The sequence below is a fragment of the Blennius ocellaris genome, assembly GCF_963422515.1.
Source record: "Blennius ocellaris genome assembly, chromosome: 20".
NCBI lineage: Eukaryota > Metazoa > Chordata > Actinopteri > Blenniiformes > Blenniidae > Blennius > Blennius ocellaris.
The window spans coordinates 23,898,501-23,912,235 of NC_137669.1; the positions used below are offsets into that span (position 1 = coordinate 23,898,501).

At 45.5% G+C, this 13,735-nt stretch overlaps 2 protein-coding genes across 3 annotated transcripts in view; one reads left to right on the top strand and one right to left on the bottom strand.

The window, feature by feature from the left end:
* Positions 1–3,737: 3,737 nt before the first annotated feature.
* rpa3 (replication protein A3) lies at positions 3,738–7,326 on the bottom strand. Its single transcript, XM_080516450.1, has 4 exons — positions 7,151–7,326; positions 7,005–7,079; positions 5,497–5,608; positions 3,738–4,012 (listed from the first exon to the last, which is right to left on the bottom strand). The coding sequence occupies exons 1-4, from the start codon at positions 7,247–7,249 to the stop codon at positions 3,930–3,932; spliced, it is 369 nt and encodes a 122-aa protein (XP_080372576.1). The 5' UTR covers positions 7,250–7,326; the 3' UTR covers positions 3,738–3,929.
* Positions 7,327–7,788: 462 nt separating this feature from the next.
* The window catches only part of umad1 (UBAP1-MVB12-associated (UMA) domain containing 1), a 6,201-nt gene continuing 254 nt past the window's right edge, over positions 7,789–13,735 (top strand). The window contains exons 1-4 of one of the 2 annotated variants that reach the window (XM_080516448.1): positions 7,789–7,823; positions 9,657–9,745; positions 10,613–10,698; positions 11,771–13,735. The exon at positions 11,771–13,735 is cut by the window's right edge and continues 254 nt beyond it. In XM_080516448.1, the coding sequence (XP_080372574.1) occupies positions 9,664–9,745; positions 10,613–10,698; positions 11,771–12,046 (444 nt within the window). In that variant the 5' untranslated portion in view covers positions 7,789–7,823; positions 9,657–9,663 and the 3' untranslated portion in view covers positions 12,047–13,735. Of the gene's footprint in view, positions 7,953–9,656; positions 9,746–10,612; positions 10,699–11,770 lie in introns of both variants that reach the window. The other variant, XM_080516447.1, reaches the window with a different exon arrangement.

The following is a 13,735-nucleotide window of genomic DNA, read 5'->3' on the forward strand; positions in this document are numbered from 1 at the left end:
ATTTCACTCCATCAAACTCTAGATTTCACTCCATCAAACTCTAGATTTCACTCTATCAAACCCTGGATTTCACTCCATCAAACTCTAGATTTCACTCCATCAAACTCTAGATTTCACTCCATCAAACTCTAGATTTCACTCTATCAAACCCTGGATTTCACTCCATCAAACCCTGGATTTCACTCCATCAAACTCTAGATTTCACTCCATCAAACTCTAGATTTCCCTCCATCAAACTCTAGATTTCACTCCATCAAACTCTAGATTTCACTCCATCAAACTCTAGATTTCACTCCATCAAACCCTGGATTTCACTCCATCAAACCCTGGATTTCACTCCATCAAACTCTAGATTTCACTCCATCAAACTCTAGATTTCACTCCATCAAACCCTGGATTTCACTCCATCAAACTCTAGATTTCACTCCATCAAACCCTGGATTTCACTCCATCAAACTCTAGATTTCCCTCCATCAAACTCTAGATTTCACTCCATCAAACTCTAGATTTCACTCCATCAAACTCTAGATTTCACTCCATCAAACTCTAGATTTCACTCCACCAAACTCTAGATTTCACTCCATCAAACTCTAGATTTCACTCCATCAAACCCTGGATTTCACTCCATCAAACTCTAGATTTCCCTCCATCAAACTCTAGATTTCACTCCATCAAACTCTAGATTTCACTCCATCAAACTCTAGATTTCACTCCATCAAACTCTAGATTTCACTCCACCAAACTCTAGATTTCACTCCATCAAACTCTAGATTTCACTCCACCAAACTCTAGATTTCACTCCATCAAACCCGCAGGATGTATTTGATCTGCAGCTTCAGACGTGTCGACAGGATCAGTTTTCTGGACGAGTTCAGGACGACGACAGATCGTTGGCAGGAAAACGTTTGACTTCATAAACAAAGTGAAACATTCCAGTTCAGACGTCAAGAGAAACAGTCGAACCTTCAGGGGAGTCGAGTGCAACGCAGTGTGAACGAATGGGACTCTAATGAGCCTCAGTGGAGCTTCAACACCGTGCTTTTATTCTGAAATGTGAGTTTATTGAGCCTCAGTGGAGCTTCAACACCGTGCTTTTATTCTGAAATGTGAGTTTATTGAGCCTCAGTGGAGCTTCAACACCGTGCTTTTATTCTGAAATGTGAGTTTATTGAGCCTCAGTGGAGCTTCAACACCGTGCTTTTATTCTGAATATATCAACAGTTTTATAGTTTCATCATCATTATATCTATTGTGTATGTTTATCAGTGACCTTTATATATGTGTGTGTGTGTGTGTTCAGACTGCTCCAACATATTTTCATTAGAGGCCATCAGGACTTTTCACAATGCAGAGACGAGAGATGTTCTATAATCTGGATTAGAGGAGGAAGATGCTCTATAATGTGGATTAGAGGAGGAAGATGCTCTATAATCTGGATTAGAGGAGGAAGATGCTCTATAATCTGGATTAGAGGAGGAAGATGCTCCATCATCTGGATTAGAGGAGGAAGATGCTCTATAATCTGGATTAGAGGAGGAAGATGCTCTATAATCTGGATTAGAGGAGGAAGAGGCTCTATAATGTGGATTAGAGGAGGAAGATGCTCTATAATCTGGATTAGAGGAGGAAGATGCTGTATAATCTGGATTAGAGGAGGAAGATGCTCCATCATCTGGATTAGAGGAGGAAGATGCTCCATCATCTGGATTAGAGGAGGAAGATGCTCTATAATCTGGATTAGAGGAGGAAAATGCTCTATAATCTGATGCTAGAGAAGGAAGATGCTCTATAATCTGGATTAGAGGAGGAAGATGTGTGATTGAGGGTGGAGAAGTGAAGAGCTCCACCAGGTTCTTCCAGATGAGGACGGTGGAGTCGAAGTGTTGATCAGTGAACTTTAAACATGGCTGACGTTCTAGAGTCAGAACAAACATCAGGAGCTCAGAACGTTCTAGAGTCAGAACAAACATCAGGAGTTCAGCAGAACGTTCTAGAGTAAGAACAAACATCAGGAGCTCAGAACGTTCTAGAGTCAGAACAAACATCAGGAGTTCAGCAGAACGTTCTAGAGTCAGAACAAACACCAGGAGCGCAGAACGTTCCTGCCTGTGGCTCTTCTCTCCTAACGGAGGCCCCGAGGCCCGGAGAAGCAGGTGGAGGTTCCTGACACGCTGGCTCACATTACATCATCCATCCTTCCTGGTGACGGAGGATTAATGACACCAACCTGCAGCCTTCAGTCAAGAACGTCTTTGAGCCAATAGGAAGAAAGAATCCACATCAAAGTGACACAAAGCCAAAGGGGTCTGCAGAACCTCTTTATGACACCCGCTGAGCCTCCGTCAGTAAAACCTGGTTCTGCCAGAGCTTCTCTTTTTAACGACACAAGAAAAATGTGAATCAACGGAAGATTGAAGAGGAAGAAGGTCGTTCAGGTCACAGACCCCCCGAGGTTCTACACAACCCCCGGCTCTATGAACACAGCTCTATGAACTCGTCTCTATGAACTCGTCTCTGTGAACTCGTCTCTATGAACACAGCTCTATGAACTCGTCTCTATGAACACAGCTCTATGAACTCGTCTCTATGAACTCGTCTCTATGAACACAGCTCTATGAACTCGTCTCTATGAACTCGTCTCTATGAACACAGCTCTATGAACTCGTCTCTATGAACACAGCTCTATGAACTCGTCTCTATGAACTCGTCTCTATGAACTCGTCTCTATGAACACAGCTCTATGAACTCGTCTCTATGAACTCGTCTCTATGAACACAGCTCTATGAACTCGTCTCTATGAACACAGCTCTATGAACTCGTCTCTATGAACTCGTCTCTATGAACACAGCTCTATGAACTCGTCTCTATGAACACAGCTCTATGAACACGTCTCTATGAACTCGTCTCTATGAACACAGCTCTATGAACTCGTCTCTATGAACACAGCTCTATGAACACGTCTCTATGAACTCGTCTCTATGAACACAGCTCTATGAACACGTCTCTATGAACTCGTCTCTATGAACACAGCTCTATGAACTCGTCTCTATGAACACAGCTCTATGAACACGTCTCTATGAACTCGTCTCTATGAACACAGCTCTATGAACACGTCTCTATGAACTCGTCTCTATGAACACAGCTCTATGAACTCGTCTCTATGAACCTCTAGACCTCTGGACCTCTGGACAGCAGTTTCTCAGCTGGTACTGCCCCCTGCTGGTCACAGTGGGGGGGGATCAGTTTCTCAGCTCGTACCGCCCCCTGCTGGTCACAGTGGGGGGGGGGGGGGCAGTTTCTCAGCTCGTACCGCCCCCTGCTGGTCACAGCTGCACCTTTCACTGTCAAACAAAACGAAATAAAAACACGTTCCAACTGCTGGAAAAGTTGAATTAAAAAAAATTCATAAAAAATTGTGGATGTCTTTTTAAAAGTTCAATTTATTATAAAACACTAAAATAGTTGAATTAAGAGTGAACCATTTTTATCTTCAATTAATAAGACAATATCTACTGCAAGTGCAAGAAAACATCTATTATTACATAACTGCTGTATTTACATTTTAACTTAAATTCTGTTTTCTATTCATACAAAATATATAACAGGTCAAAGACAATTAACATTTATTACAACAAAAACTAATGTCAAATGATTCCATATTTTTAAAAAGTACAAACTTCTTGTATTTATTGCCCTTTTTTAATAACTCTGGTTAAAATGATCCAATCCAGCGTGAACGACAGAATGAAGTATTTCAGAAACCATGATTGTAGTTTTCACTGCAGTTCCTGCAGGAGCCTCTGGGGGGCGCTGTGGCCCCGCCGGGGTCGTGTGTGTTCTGACTGATTCAAACACGCTGAGGACGATTTCAAGCCATTTAAATTTATTTCTGTACAAAAAAAAGAAGTGAAAAAGGAAAAACAGGCGTTTCAGCCGCTGGCGGCAACTTCAAAGGGATAAAACTGCGGGAAGTCGTGGATCAACTTCAGGGCCTCGTTGTAAAGATCCAAGTCTGAAACACAACAGGCAGAGTGACGTCATCATCATCATCATCATCATCACCCCCCCCTCCCCTCCTCCTCCTCCTCGACCCACAACAAACCTTTTCTTTCCTCTCAGGAAGTTTGAACTAATTTCACACAGAAGCTTTTTGACTGTTACAGTAAAATAAAAGCAACAGAATGAACAATGGACCTTTAAGGTTCTTCAACCAGACCGACGGCAAAGAACCAAGGTTCCACAGTGAAACGGTTCCACGCTGCTGTAGACGGCAACTTACTGCCGTTTACTTTTTAAAACCGTTTCAAAGGTTTGAGGTGTGAAATAAAGTTCACTAGTGCAGCCGACATCAGTCAGATACGCAACTTAAGTTCATGGAATTATTTTTTTATTAAAAGCAGGAATACTTTAGTTGATCAAATCCTATTTGTTGTTCTATAAATACACTAGAAAGGTTGAGAAACACAAAGGTGAACGTGGTTTGAAGTGGAACCTTTGTGTCAGGTGATTAATGTCCGATGCACTTGATCAGTCACACCAGGAAACACTGCAGTGTTTTACTTTGGAACTTTCCTTCGGCCAATGAGGTGCGAGACTGATGTTGTTGTTTACGTCGGCATGAGGACCAGCTGAAGAGCTTCAACCTGCTGCTCTCAGGACTTTTACTCTTCCACCTCCGTCAGAGCCTCCGTCAGAGCCTCCGTCAGCACATTGAGACTTATATTATATCATATATCATATACATATATTTATACATGTGCAAGTACACTAATACCATTGTATTATTGTTATAAGTATACTATTACTATTGGTATTATTATTACTGATATACATATATATATAGTTATTGTTATATTATTGCTACCATTATTAGTAGTACTACACACCAGTATTATACACTATGACACATTGTTCGTATCTGTATTATTGTTATTATTATTCTATAATACCTACTTCTAATGGCTCTGCCACGGCACCTTACTATTTATTGATCTTGCTTTGATCTCCTGTTATTTCTAAGTGCCCATGTTCCCTTCTGTGTTTTACTTTATGTCTTATACCAGATAGTTTTACATTTTACTTCTATTTCTATTCTATTGTATTTTATAATATTGGTATGTAGCAGATTGCTGCAACAAGACAATTTCCCTTCGGGGAAGAATAAAGTAATGATCTCTCTATATTGTGTCGTTGTTTGTGTTTATTAGACATTTCTTTGGTCATTTTCTGACAATGTGCTTAAACTCGTATGTTTGTATATTTACTGATTCAGTTCTCGCGGCCTTGACGTCGGGAATAAATGTCTGTATGGAAAAGAAACACCTTGTCGTCCGCGATTAAACTGGAGGGAAGCGACAGCTCGTCTGGAAGACAGACGTGTGTCTGTCCCCTGTCCTGTCCTCTCGGCGGGACACAGACGTCCTCCTTCAGACCCGAGGGTCCAACAGAAGACGGCCCCCCCCCCCCCGAGAGGAGTCCATTACTCGCATCACGCACCAAAAGCCACGCCCTTGTCCTCCCGCAGCAGGTTGTAGGTTCCGGCCGCGATGGCGCCCCTGGTGGTTACCATGCCGACCACCTCCACCACGCCGCTCAGCTCCTCCTCCAGCTGCACACAGGAAACACATTCAACCGGCGGATCCTTCGTTTGTCTCAGTGGAACATCATCATCGCCGACCTGCAGTACCAGTCGTCGCCACCAGGCGGTGCAGTGAGCCACGCCAACACTAGTCAACTAGAAATACTGCAATAGAACCCGGGATCCTCCAGTCCACACGTCCGCGTCTCCTCACGTCTACTCTCATACTTCTATCTGCCAACTTGTGTACATCTGTGTCAACTCTCATTCTAGTACTCATCCGTCTACGGACATTTCTACATTATCCACAGACACACTTGGCGAGTGTGTTCTCAGAAAGACGTAACAACGCAGTTCCTACCAACTGCATTACGAGTAACTTGTCTACACACGTCCAGTCCTGAAGGAGTACACATCCGGGTATTTCATGTTGCCTCTGAATAGGCACTTGGAAATCCTCGCGTAACGTCGTGTCATTTTCCAGCGTCACGACGACGTCATCATTTTGTGAAAGCTGCGCTCGATTCGGTCTAACGAAAATGCGTCTGCAGCGGCTAGCTCTGCATTATCTTCATCACTTTCCGCCATGTTTGATTCGCCACTCGATACCGAAATCTCCCGGTGTTTACTTTATGTAAATACGCCGCCGACTGCCAAAGTTTGGGATTTTCGAAAACATAGGTGAGCTTCAGGTTGAAAATACTGAATCTGCTCATCAAAGTGCAACCTGAAGTTATGTTTTGGTACATTATATGGTGAATAAACTTCATTCTCTGAAGTTTTCATCCCCATTCAAGCTGCGGCAGTACGTGTACCTGACGCGTACAAATGTACAGCTAAACCTCCGCCAGCTCAACGTTTTCATGGAATTTCCGTTCAACAGCAATCGCCAAGTTGTTTTCCGGGCAGTAGCTCATGTTTTTCGGGCAGATATGTATAAAATATTAATAAAATGAACTAAAATTTTGTAAAATGAAGGGCTCAAAATGGAAATGACTTTTTTTTTTTTTTTACTCAAATCACAGTTTTCTAATGCATTCTCCTTTTGTTTTACTGACCACTAGTTAGCGAGAATTGAAAACACCACAACTCTGGTTTGGATTGTCGGATTTCAACAAATGAGGTCATTTTTTTCATTTCAGAACGCTTTCTTCAGTCATGCCCAGATCAATGCCTTTAAACCATTTTGAAAAAAAAATGTCCAAGTGCCTAATTACGAGTAACTTGTCTACACGCGTCCAGTCTTGAAGGAGTACACATCCGGGTATTTCATGTTGCCTCTGAAACGGATCAGTACTTGGTGACGTTTCACGCGCACGCGAGTCCGGCCCAAGCCCGCCCACCGAGAACCGGCCAGTGTGTCCACTCGCATGTATATTAATGTATATTAATGCGTCTCCCGCTACAAGAGTCGCGTTGTTCTTACCGGCTCGTTGAGCTCCACCGTCGCGCTCTTTCCTTCTCCGTCCGAGACGCTGAACGACTTCCCGCTCGGGTGAACCTGCGGACAAACTCACCGTGAAGAAGCGGCACGAAGCGTCCGGGACGAACGCGCCGCGGCGCCGCACTGACCTTGTCCACGCGGCCCACGAAGCACACGGCTCTGTTGATGTGCTGAGACAACATGGAGCAGTTGATTCTGCTCTTCGGGACGTCCAGGATTCCGGCCATCTTTCACTGCGGCGGAGCGACGAGGGACTTGAGGGACGGCGAAGCGCGGGAAAAAGGGTGGTGCGACGCTTTCTGACGTCGCTGCGGCTCGCGAGGGCGGAGCTTCTGAACTGACTGAGCGAGGAACCGTGAAGCAACCAGCGGCTTCACCCAGGAGGGGAATCAAACGCTCTCAACGTGACGTCATATCCGCCGTGTGCCCGTCACAAAAAACACCAAATAATAATAATAATAATAACAATAACAACAATAATAATAACAATAATAATAATAATACTAATTATTATTATAATAATAATAATTATTATTATTATTCATCCTGCATCGTTCCTGAGCTGAAGATAATCCGTGTGGGTCAAGAGACTCCAGACTCCGTGTTGTGTCGCTACTTTCACAGCAATGATCAACACAAGACTGAAGATTAATTGATTTGACATGTTGACTGTTTTCGATGATGATAAAGTCAAAAAAAGACGCGGTAAACTGAAGCGGAACTTTGCTCCGGAGCTTGTTGTTTCTGCACGAGAGGGAGAACCGCACGGACCGCAGTGACGTCAGCGTCATAACAAACAAGGTATGAAAAGATCGGAAGGTCCTGAGGACAATAAAGACTTTATAAAGGACAGAGCTTGTGTTTTCAGCGGCTGAGAGACAAAGTGGAGACACAGTGAGAGACTGAACAGAGACACTTTGACACGCAGAGGTGAGACACATTGACACTCTGAGGTGAGACACATGGACACTGAGGTGAGACACATTGACACTCTGAGGTGAGACACATTGACACTCTGAGGTGAGACACATGGACACGGTGAGGTGAGACACATTGACACTCTGAGGTGAGACACATGGACACTGAGGTGAGACACATGGACACTCTGAGGTGAGACACATGGACACTCTGAGGTGAGACACATTGACACTCTGAGGTGAGACACATGGACACTCTGAGGTGAGACACATTGGCACTCTGAGGTGAGACAGATGGACACTGAGGTGAGACACATGGACACTGAGGTGAGACACATGGACACTCTGAGGTGAGACACATGGACACTCTGAGGTGAGACAGATGGACACTGAGGTGAGACAGATGGACACTGAGGTGAGACACATGGACACGGTGAGGTGAGACATATGGACACTCTGAGGTGAGACACATGGACACTCTGAGGTGAGACACATGGACACTGAGGTGAGACACATGGACACTCTGAGGTGAGACACATGGACACTCTGAGGTGAGACACATTGACACTCTGAGGTGAGACACATGGACACTCTGAGGTGAGACACATTGACACTCTGAGGTGAGACACATTGACACTCTGAGGTGAGACACATGGACACGGTGAGGTGAGACACATTGACACTCTGAGGTGAGACACATGGACACGGTGAGGTGAGACACATTGACACTCTGAGGTGAGACACATTGACACTCTGAGGTGAGACACATTGACACTCTGAGGTGAGACACATGGACACTCTGAGGTGAGACACATTGACACTCTGAGGTGAGACACATTGACACTCTGAGGTGAGACACATGGACACTCTGAGGTGAGACACATGGACACTCTGAGGTGAGACACATTGACACTCTGAGGTGAGACACATTGACACTCTGAGGTGAGACACATGGACACTCTGAGGTGAGACACATGGACACTCTGAGGTGAGACACATTGACACGGTGAGGTGAGACACAGGGACACTCTGAGGTGAGACACATGGACACTCTGAGGTGAGACACATTGACACTCTGAGGTGAGACACATTGACACTCTGAGGTGAGACACATGGACACGGTGAGGTGAGACACATGGACACTCTGAGGTGAGACACATTGACACGGTGAGGTGAGACACATGGACACTCTGAGGTGAGACACATTGACACTCTGAGGTGAGACACATGGACACTCTGAGGTGAGACACATTGGCACTCTGAGGTGAGACAGATGGACACTGAGGTGAGACACATGGACACTGAGGTGAGACACATGGACACTCTGAGGTGAGACACATTGAGGAGTATGTCAGTACAAGAGTGTCCGTGTATTTCTCCTTTAAGTTGAACTTGTGACATCTTGTACTTTAAATGACAGAATTGATGTCATTAAATAGATTAAAGTTGGACACTGACAAACTATTTGTGTGTTTATGTGACTCAGTCGTTCTCACGTCACGTTTTGTAAACGAGACATAAACTTGTTGGTTTTAAGTGTTTTTTCTGCTCTAAATGCTGAAGTGTGTGTTTTTGGTACGTTAAATAAGAATATTGTGATGGGAGCTAATGAAGCTAATGAAGCTAAGAAAACGTTCTCTGTTGGGAGATTTATTAAATAATGATTGATTCAAACTCTCGTGGAGACGCAGTGGTGACGCAGTGTTTGTCCTCACAGGACAACCATGTTCAGCTTCCTGGGACTCAGGAAAGACGCCAAGAAGTGTCCCCCGGAGAGAGAAGTGGACGGAGGCTTCGTCCTCATTGGTGAGACTTTCCTGCTCTGATTGATTCAATCCGTGTTTCTCTGACATCACTTCCTGGGGATGAAACGTGACTTGGTCAAACTAAAGAGAAAGTCTGTGGACCATCAATAAATAATAATAACAATAATAATAATAATAATAATAATAATAATAATGACGGCTTGGATTTATATAGAGCTTTTTTCAGTCTGACTCAAAGAGTCATATACAGAAACCATCGTTCATTCACACCCGTCCCTCCAGTGGTGGGAAGCGGCGCTGCAGCCACATCTGTCCTGCAGCCACATCTGTCCTGTAGCCACATCTGTCCTGCAGCCACATCTGTCCTGTAGCCACATCTGTCCTGTAGCCACATCTGTCCTGCAGCCACATCTGTCCTGCAGCCACATCTGTCCTGTAGCCACATCTGTCCTGTAGCCACATCTGTCCTGCAGCCACATCTGTCCTGCAGCTGCCGATTGACTGATGACATAATTCATGTTGTTCATCAATTCACATCAAGAGTGAGAAAATTACATTACTGTCCCTCCATAAGTTACTCTACAAGTAACTAATTACTTTCTGTTATCACTACGAGTACAAGGGTTTGTATTTCAGACACAGATAGACAGACAGACAGATAGAGAGAGAGACAGACAGAGAGAGAGATAGAGAGATAGACAGACAGACAGACAGATAGAGAGACAGACAGACAGACAGACAGACAGACAGACAGACAGACAGACAGACAGACAGACAGACAGAGAGATAGACAGACAGATAGAGAGACAGACAGACAGACAGACAGACAGATAGAGAGACAGACAGACAGACAGACAGACGTCTCTCCGTCCTCCAGACGTCTGAGTGAATTCTGTCTGACCTGCAGGAGAAACGGTGGAGGACCAGAGGAGGAAGATGCAGACCATGAATATTGCGCAACATTCTACAAATGTCATTGTGCAGCCATCAAAGGTGAGTGTGGAGTTAATTCTTCATCATTATCATCATCGTCATCGTCATCATCATCATCATCATCATCGTCATCATCGTCTGTAAAGCCTCTTTATTACTGAACAGAAGCTCCTTCATTCTCCTCCAAACACTTCTCTCTGCACACTCACCTGGCCCCGCCCCCTTCTCCACTCTCAGCCAATCACAGGCCAACTTGCTCTACTGGAGGCGGTGAAGGAGGTGAAGGGGGTGAAGGAGGTGAAGGAGGCGCAGGAGGTGAAGGGGGTGTAGGAGGTGCAGGGGGTGAAGGAGGTGCAGGGGTGAAGGAGGCGCAGGAGGTGCAGGAGGCGCAGGAGGCGCAGGAGGTGCAGGAGGTGAAGGGGGTGTAGGAGGCACAGGAGGTGAAGGAGGTGCAGGAGGTGCAGGAGGTGAAGGGGGCGCAGGAGGTGCAGGAGGTGAAGGAGGCGCAGGAGGTGCAGGAGGTGAAGGAGGTGAAGGAGGTGCAGGAGGTGCAGGAGGTGCAGGAGGTGAAGGGGGCGCAGGAGGTGAAGGAGGTGAAGGAGGCACAGGAGGTGCAGGAGGTGCAGGAGGTGAAGGAGGCGCAGGAGGTGCAGGAGGTGAAGGAGGTGAAGGAGGTGCAGGAGGTGCAGGAGGTGCAGGAGGTGAAGGAGGTGCAGGAGGTGCAGGAGGTGAAGGAGGCACAGGAGGTGAAGGAGGTGCAGGAGGTGAAGGAGGCACAGGAGGTGCAGGAGGTGAAGGAGGTGAAGGAGGTGCAGGAGGTGCAGGAGGTGCAGGAGGTGAAGGAGGTGCAGGAGGTGAAGGAGGTGCAGGAGGTGCAGGAGGTGAAGGGGGCGTGGCCCAGCTCCTCCCCTGGTTTCACCTCCAGTCATCGTTGATGAAGTCATGAGGAAGTGATTTTCACCAACATGAGCCTTCAGAGTCTGACGTGTATTTGAGCCATTTAGATAATAAAGCCACATTTGAGTGGATGAAGTCAAATATTTCTTTATTATTCCATGGCTCAGATCTTGCCGCCCCCCCCCCCCCCCCTCCCCCGGCTTTCTGTCCACCATGATGTCTTGTTGTCCTGCAGCCGTCCCGTCCAGCTCCAGCGCTGCCCTACGACACCAGGCTCCCCCCAGCCTCACCCGGCCCGGCCCCCCCGGCGGGCCCCCCCCCGGCTGCAGCGGCTCCGGCTCTGCCCGACCTCCTCGGGGACGTCCCCTTCACGCTGGCCCCCCACGTCCTGGCCGGGCAGGCGGCGTCCCCCCTGGTCCCGGACGTCCTGCTGTCCCGGGACGTCAACTACAACCTGGCCAGCTTCCAGTACGACTTCACGCTGGAGAACTCCGTGCTGCACAGCCTGTGAGGCTGCGGGACCTCACCTGGGCTCCTGCGGGACCTCACCTGGAGCTCCTGTGGGACCTCACCTGGGCTCCTGCGGGACCTCACCTGGAGCTCCTGCAGGACCTCACCTGGGCTCCTGCAGGACCTCACCTGGGCTCCTGCGGGACCTCACCTGGGCTCCTGGTGAGGTCCTGCAGCACCACCCAGATTTCACGTTCAGAAGAAAAGCAATTTACTGAAATGTAAGTCGTCTTTTTCTTTCCAGAATATTTAGACTTTTTTCTGTACATTTCTTATTTTTCTCTTTTTTTATTTGAACCTCATTCACAACATTCATTGACTCCATTTCCCCTTTATTTGTAATTTATTGATTTCCTCCTCAAATTTTCATCTAATCTTGTTTATTATTATTATTATTATTATTATCATCACTTCACCATCCTGACAGTTTGCACTGAATGAGAAAAAATTATATCTTCAAATCTTGAAAATCCAGTCTGACCTTTTGTGTGTATTGACTTTATGAGCTGCTCACATGATTTTGACCTGAAATGTTCTGAAATCTGATTTGAGCTCCGTCGATTTATGGACTTTTGTAATTCAGATTGTAAACCTTTTTTTTTCTTCTCCTCAATGTGACTTGTTGGTTTCACCCGACGTTTTCCATTGAAATGTTAGATGTTGTGAGTTTAACTGAAAGTGCGCTGAGTGAAGACGTCAGACGAGACGAGGACGAGACGGGGACAGTTGAACAGTAAAGGTCACCGCCCGCTGAGTTTGGGACAATTGTCTCGCTGTCAAAGTCTTCAGTTTGTCTTCACGTTGGTTTCAAGTCTATTAAAAAGACAAATAATCCTCGTCTTCACAGAAGGAATGTAAATACCAAACGGTAGAACTGTAAAAGGAACATATCATTTCAACGTGGTCAGAAAAATGGACAAAATGAATACTTGACAGAACAGAAACACTTTTTAATAAGTGTCAATAATCATATGAAAGATTCACTGGAGGTAACCTCAGCCTCACTGGCAGCATTAGCAGCATTAGCAGCATTAGCAGCATTAGCAGCATTAGCAGCATTAGCAGCATTAGCAGCATTAGCAGCATTAGCAGCATTCACACACATAACTTCACCCCTCAGCGCTCGCGCCACTAAAAGCTTTTCCTTCGCTCTCGTATGGAAACACAGAAGAACTACTGAGCCGTCGGACGACAGTCAGCTGAAGAAAACCTCTAATGGACGGAAGCATTTTATTCACATGAAAAAATACAAATCAACTCTGTTTTTCTGAATTAATGACATAATTATCTCAGAATTATGAGACAAGATAAATGATTAAAAACATGGTTCTGTTTTTCTAAATGTATGAGATGCTCAAGATGCTGTATCTCATACATTCAGACAAATCCTTTCATCTCATACTTCTGAGATAATTATGTCATGATGTTGTTCTGAAATGTTCTCATGTCCTGGCTGAGCCTCGCCAGGGCGCCTCGAGTCACATCCAGCAAATAATGTGAGCAAGAGTCCAGTTCAAATGGCAGAAAAAACCTAAATATGCTGAAATACTTAAAACTGAAATCACAAGAAAAAGTTTTTAAAAAAATAGAACATTTAAAAACTAGTATAGAACAGCAGCAGTTCTTTTCATGAGACTTGTTTCGACACCAGCTTTCATGTTGGAAGTCAATAAAATCACAATGTTTTCCA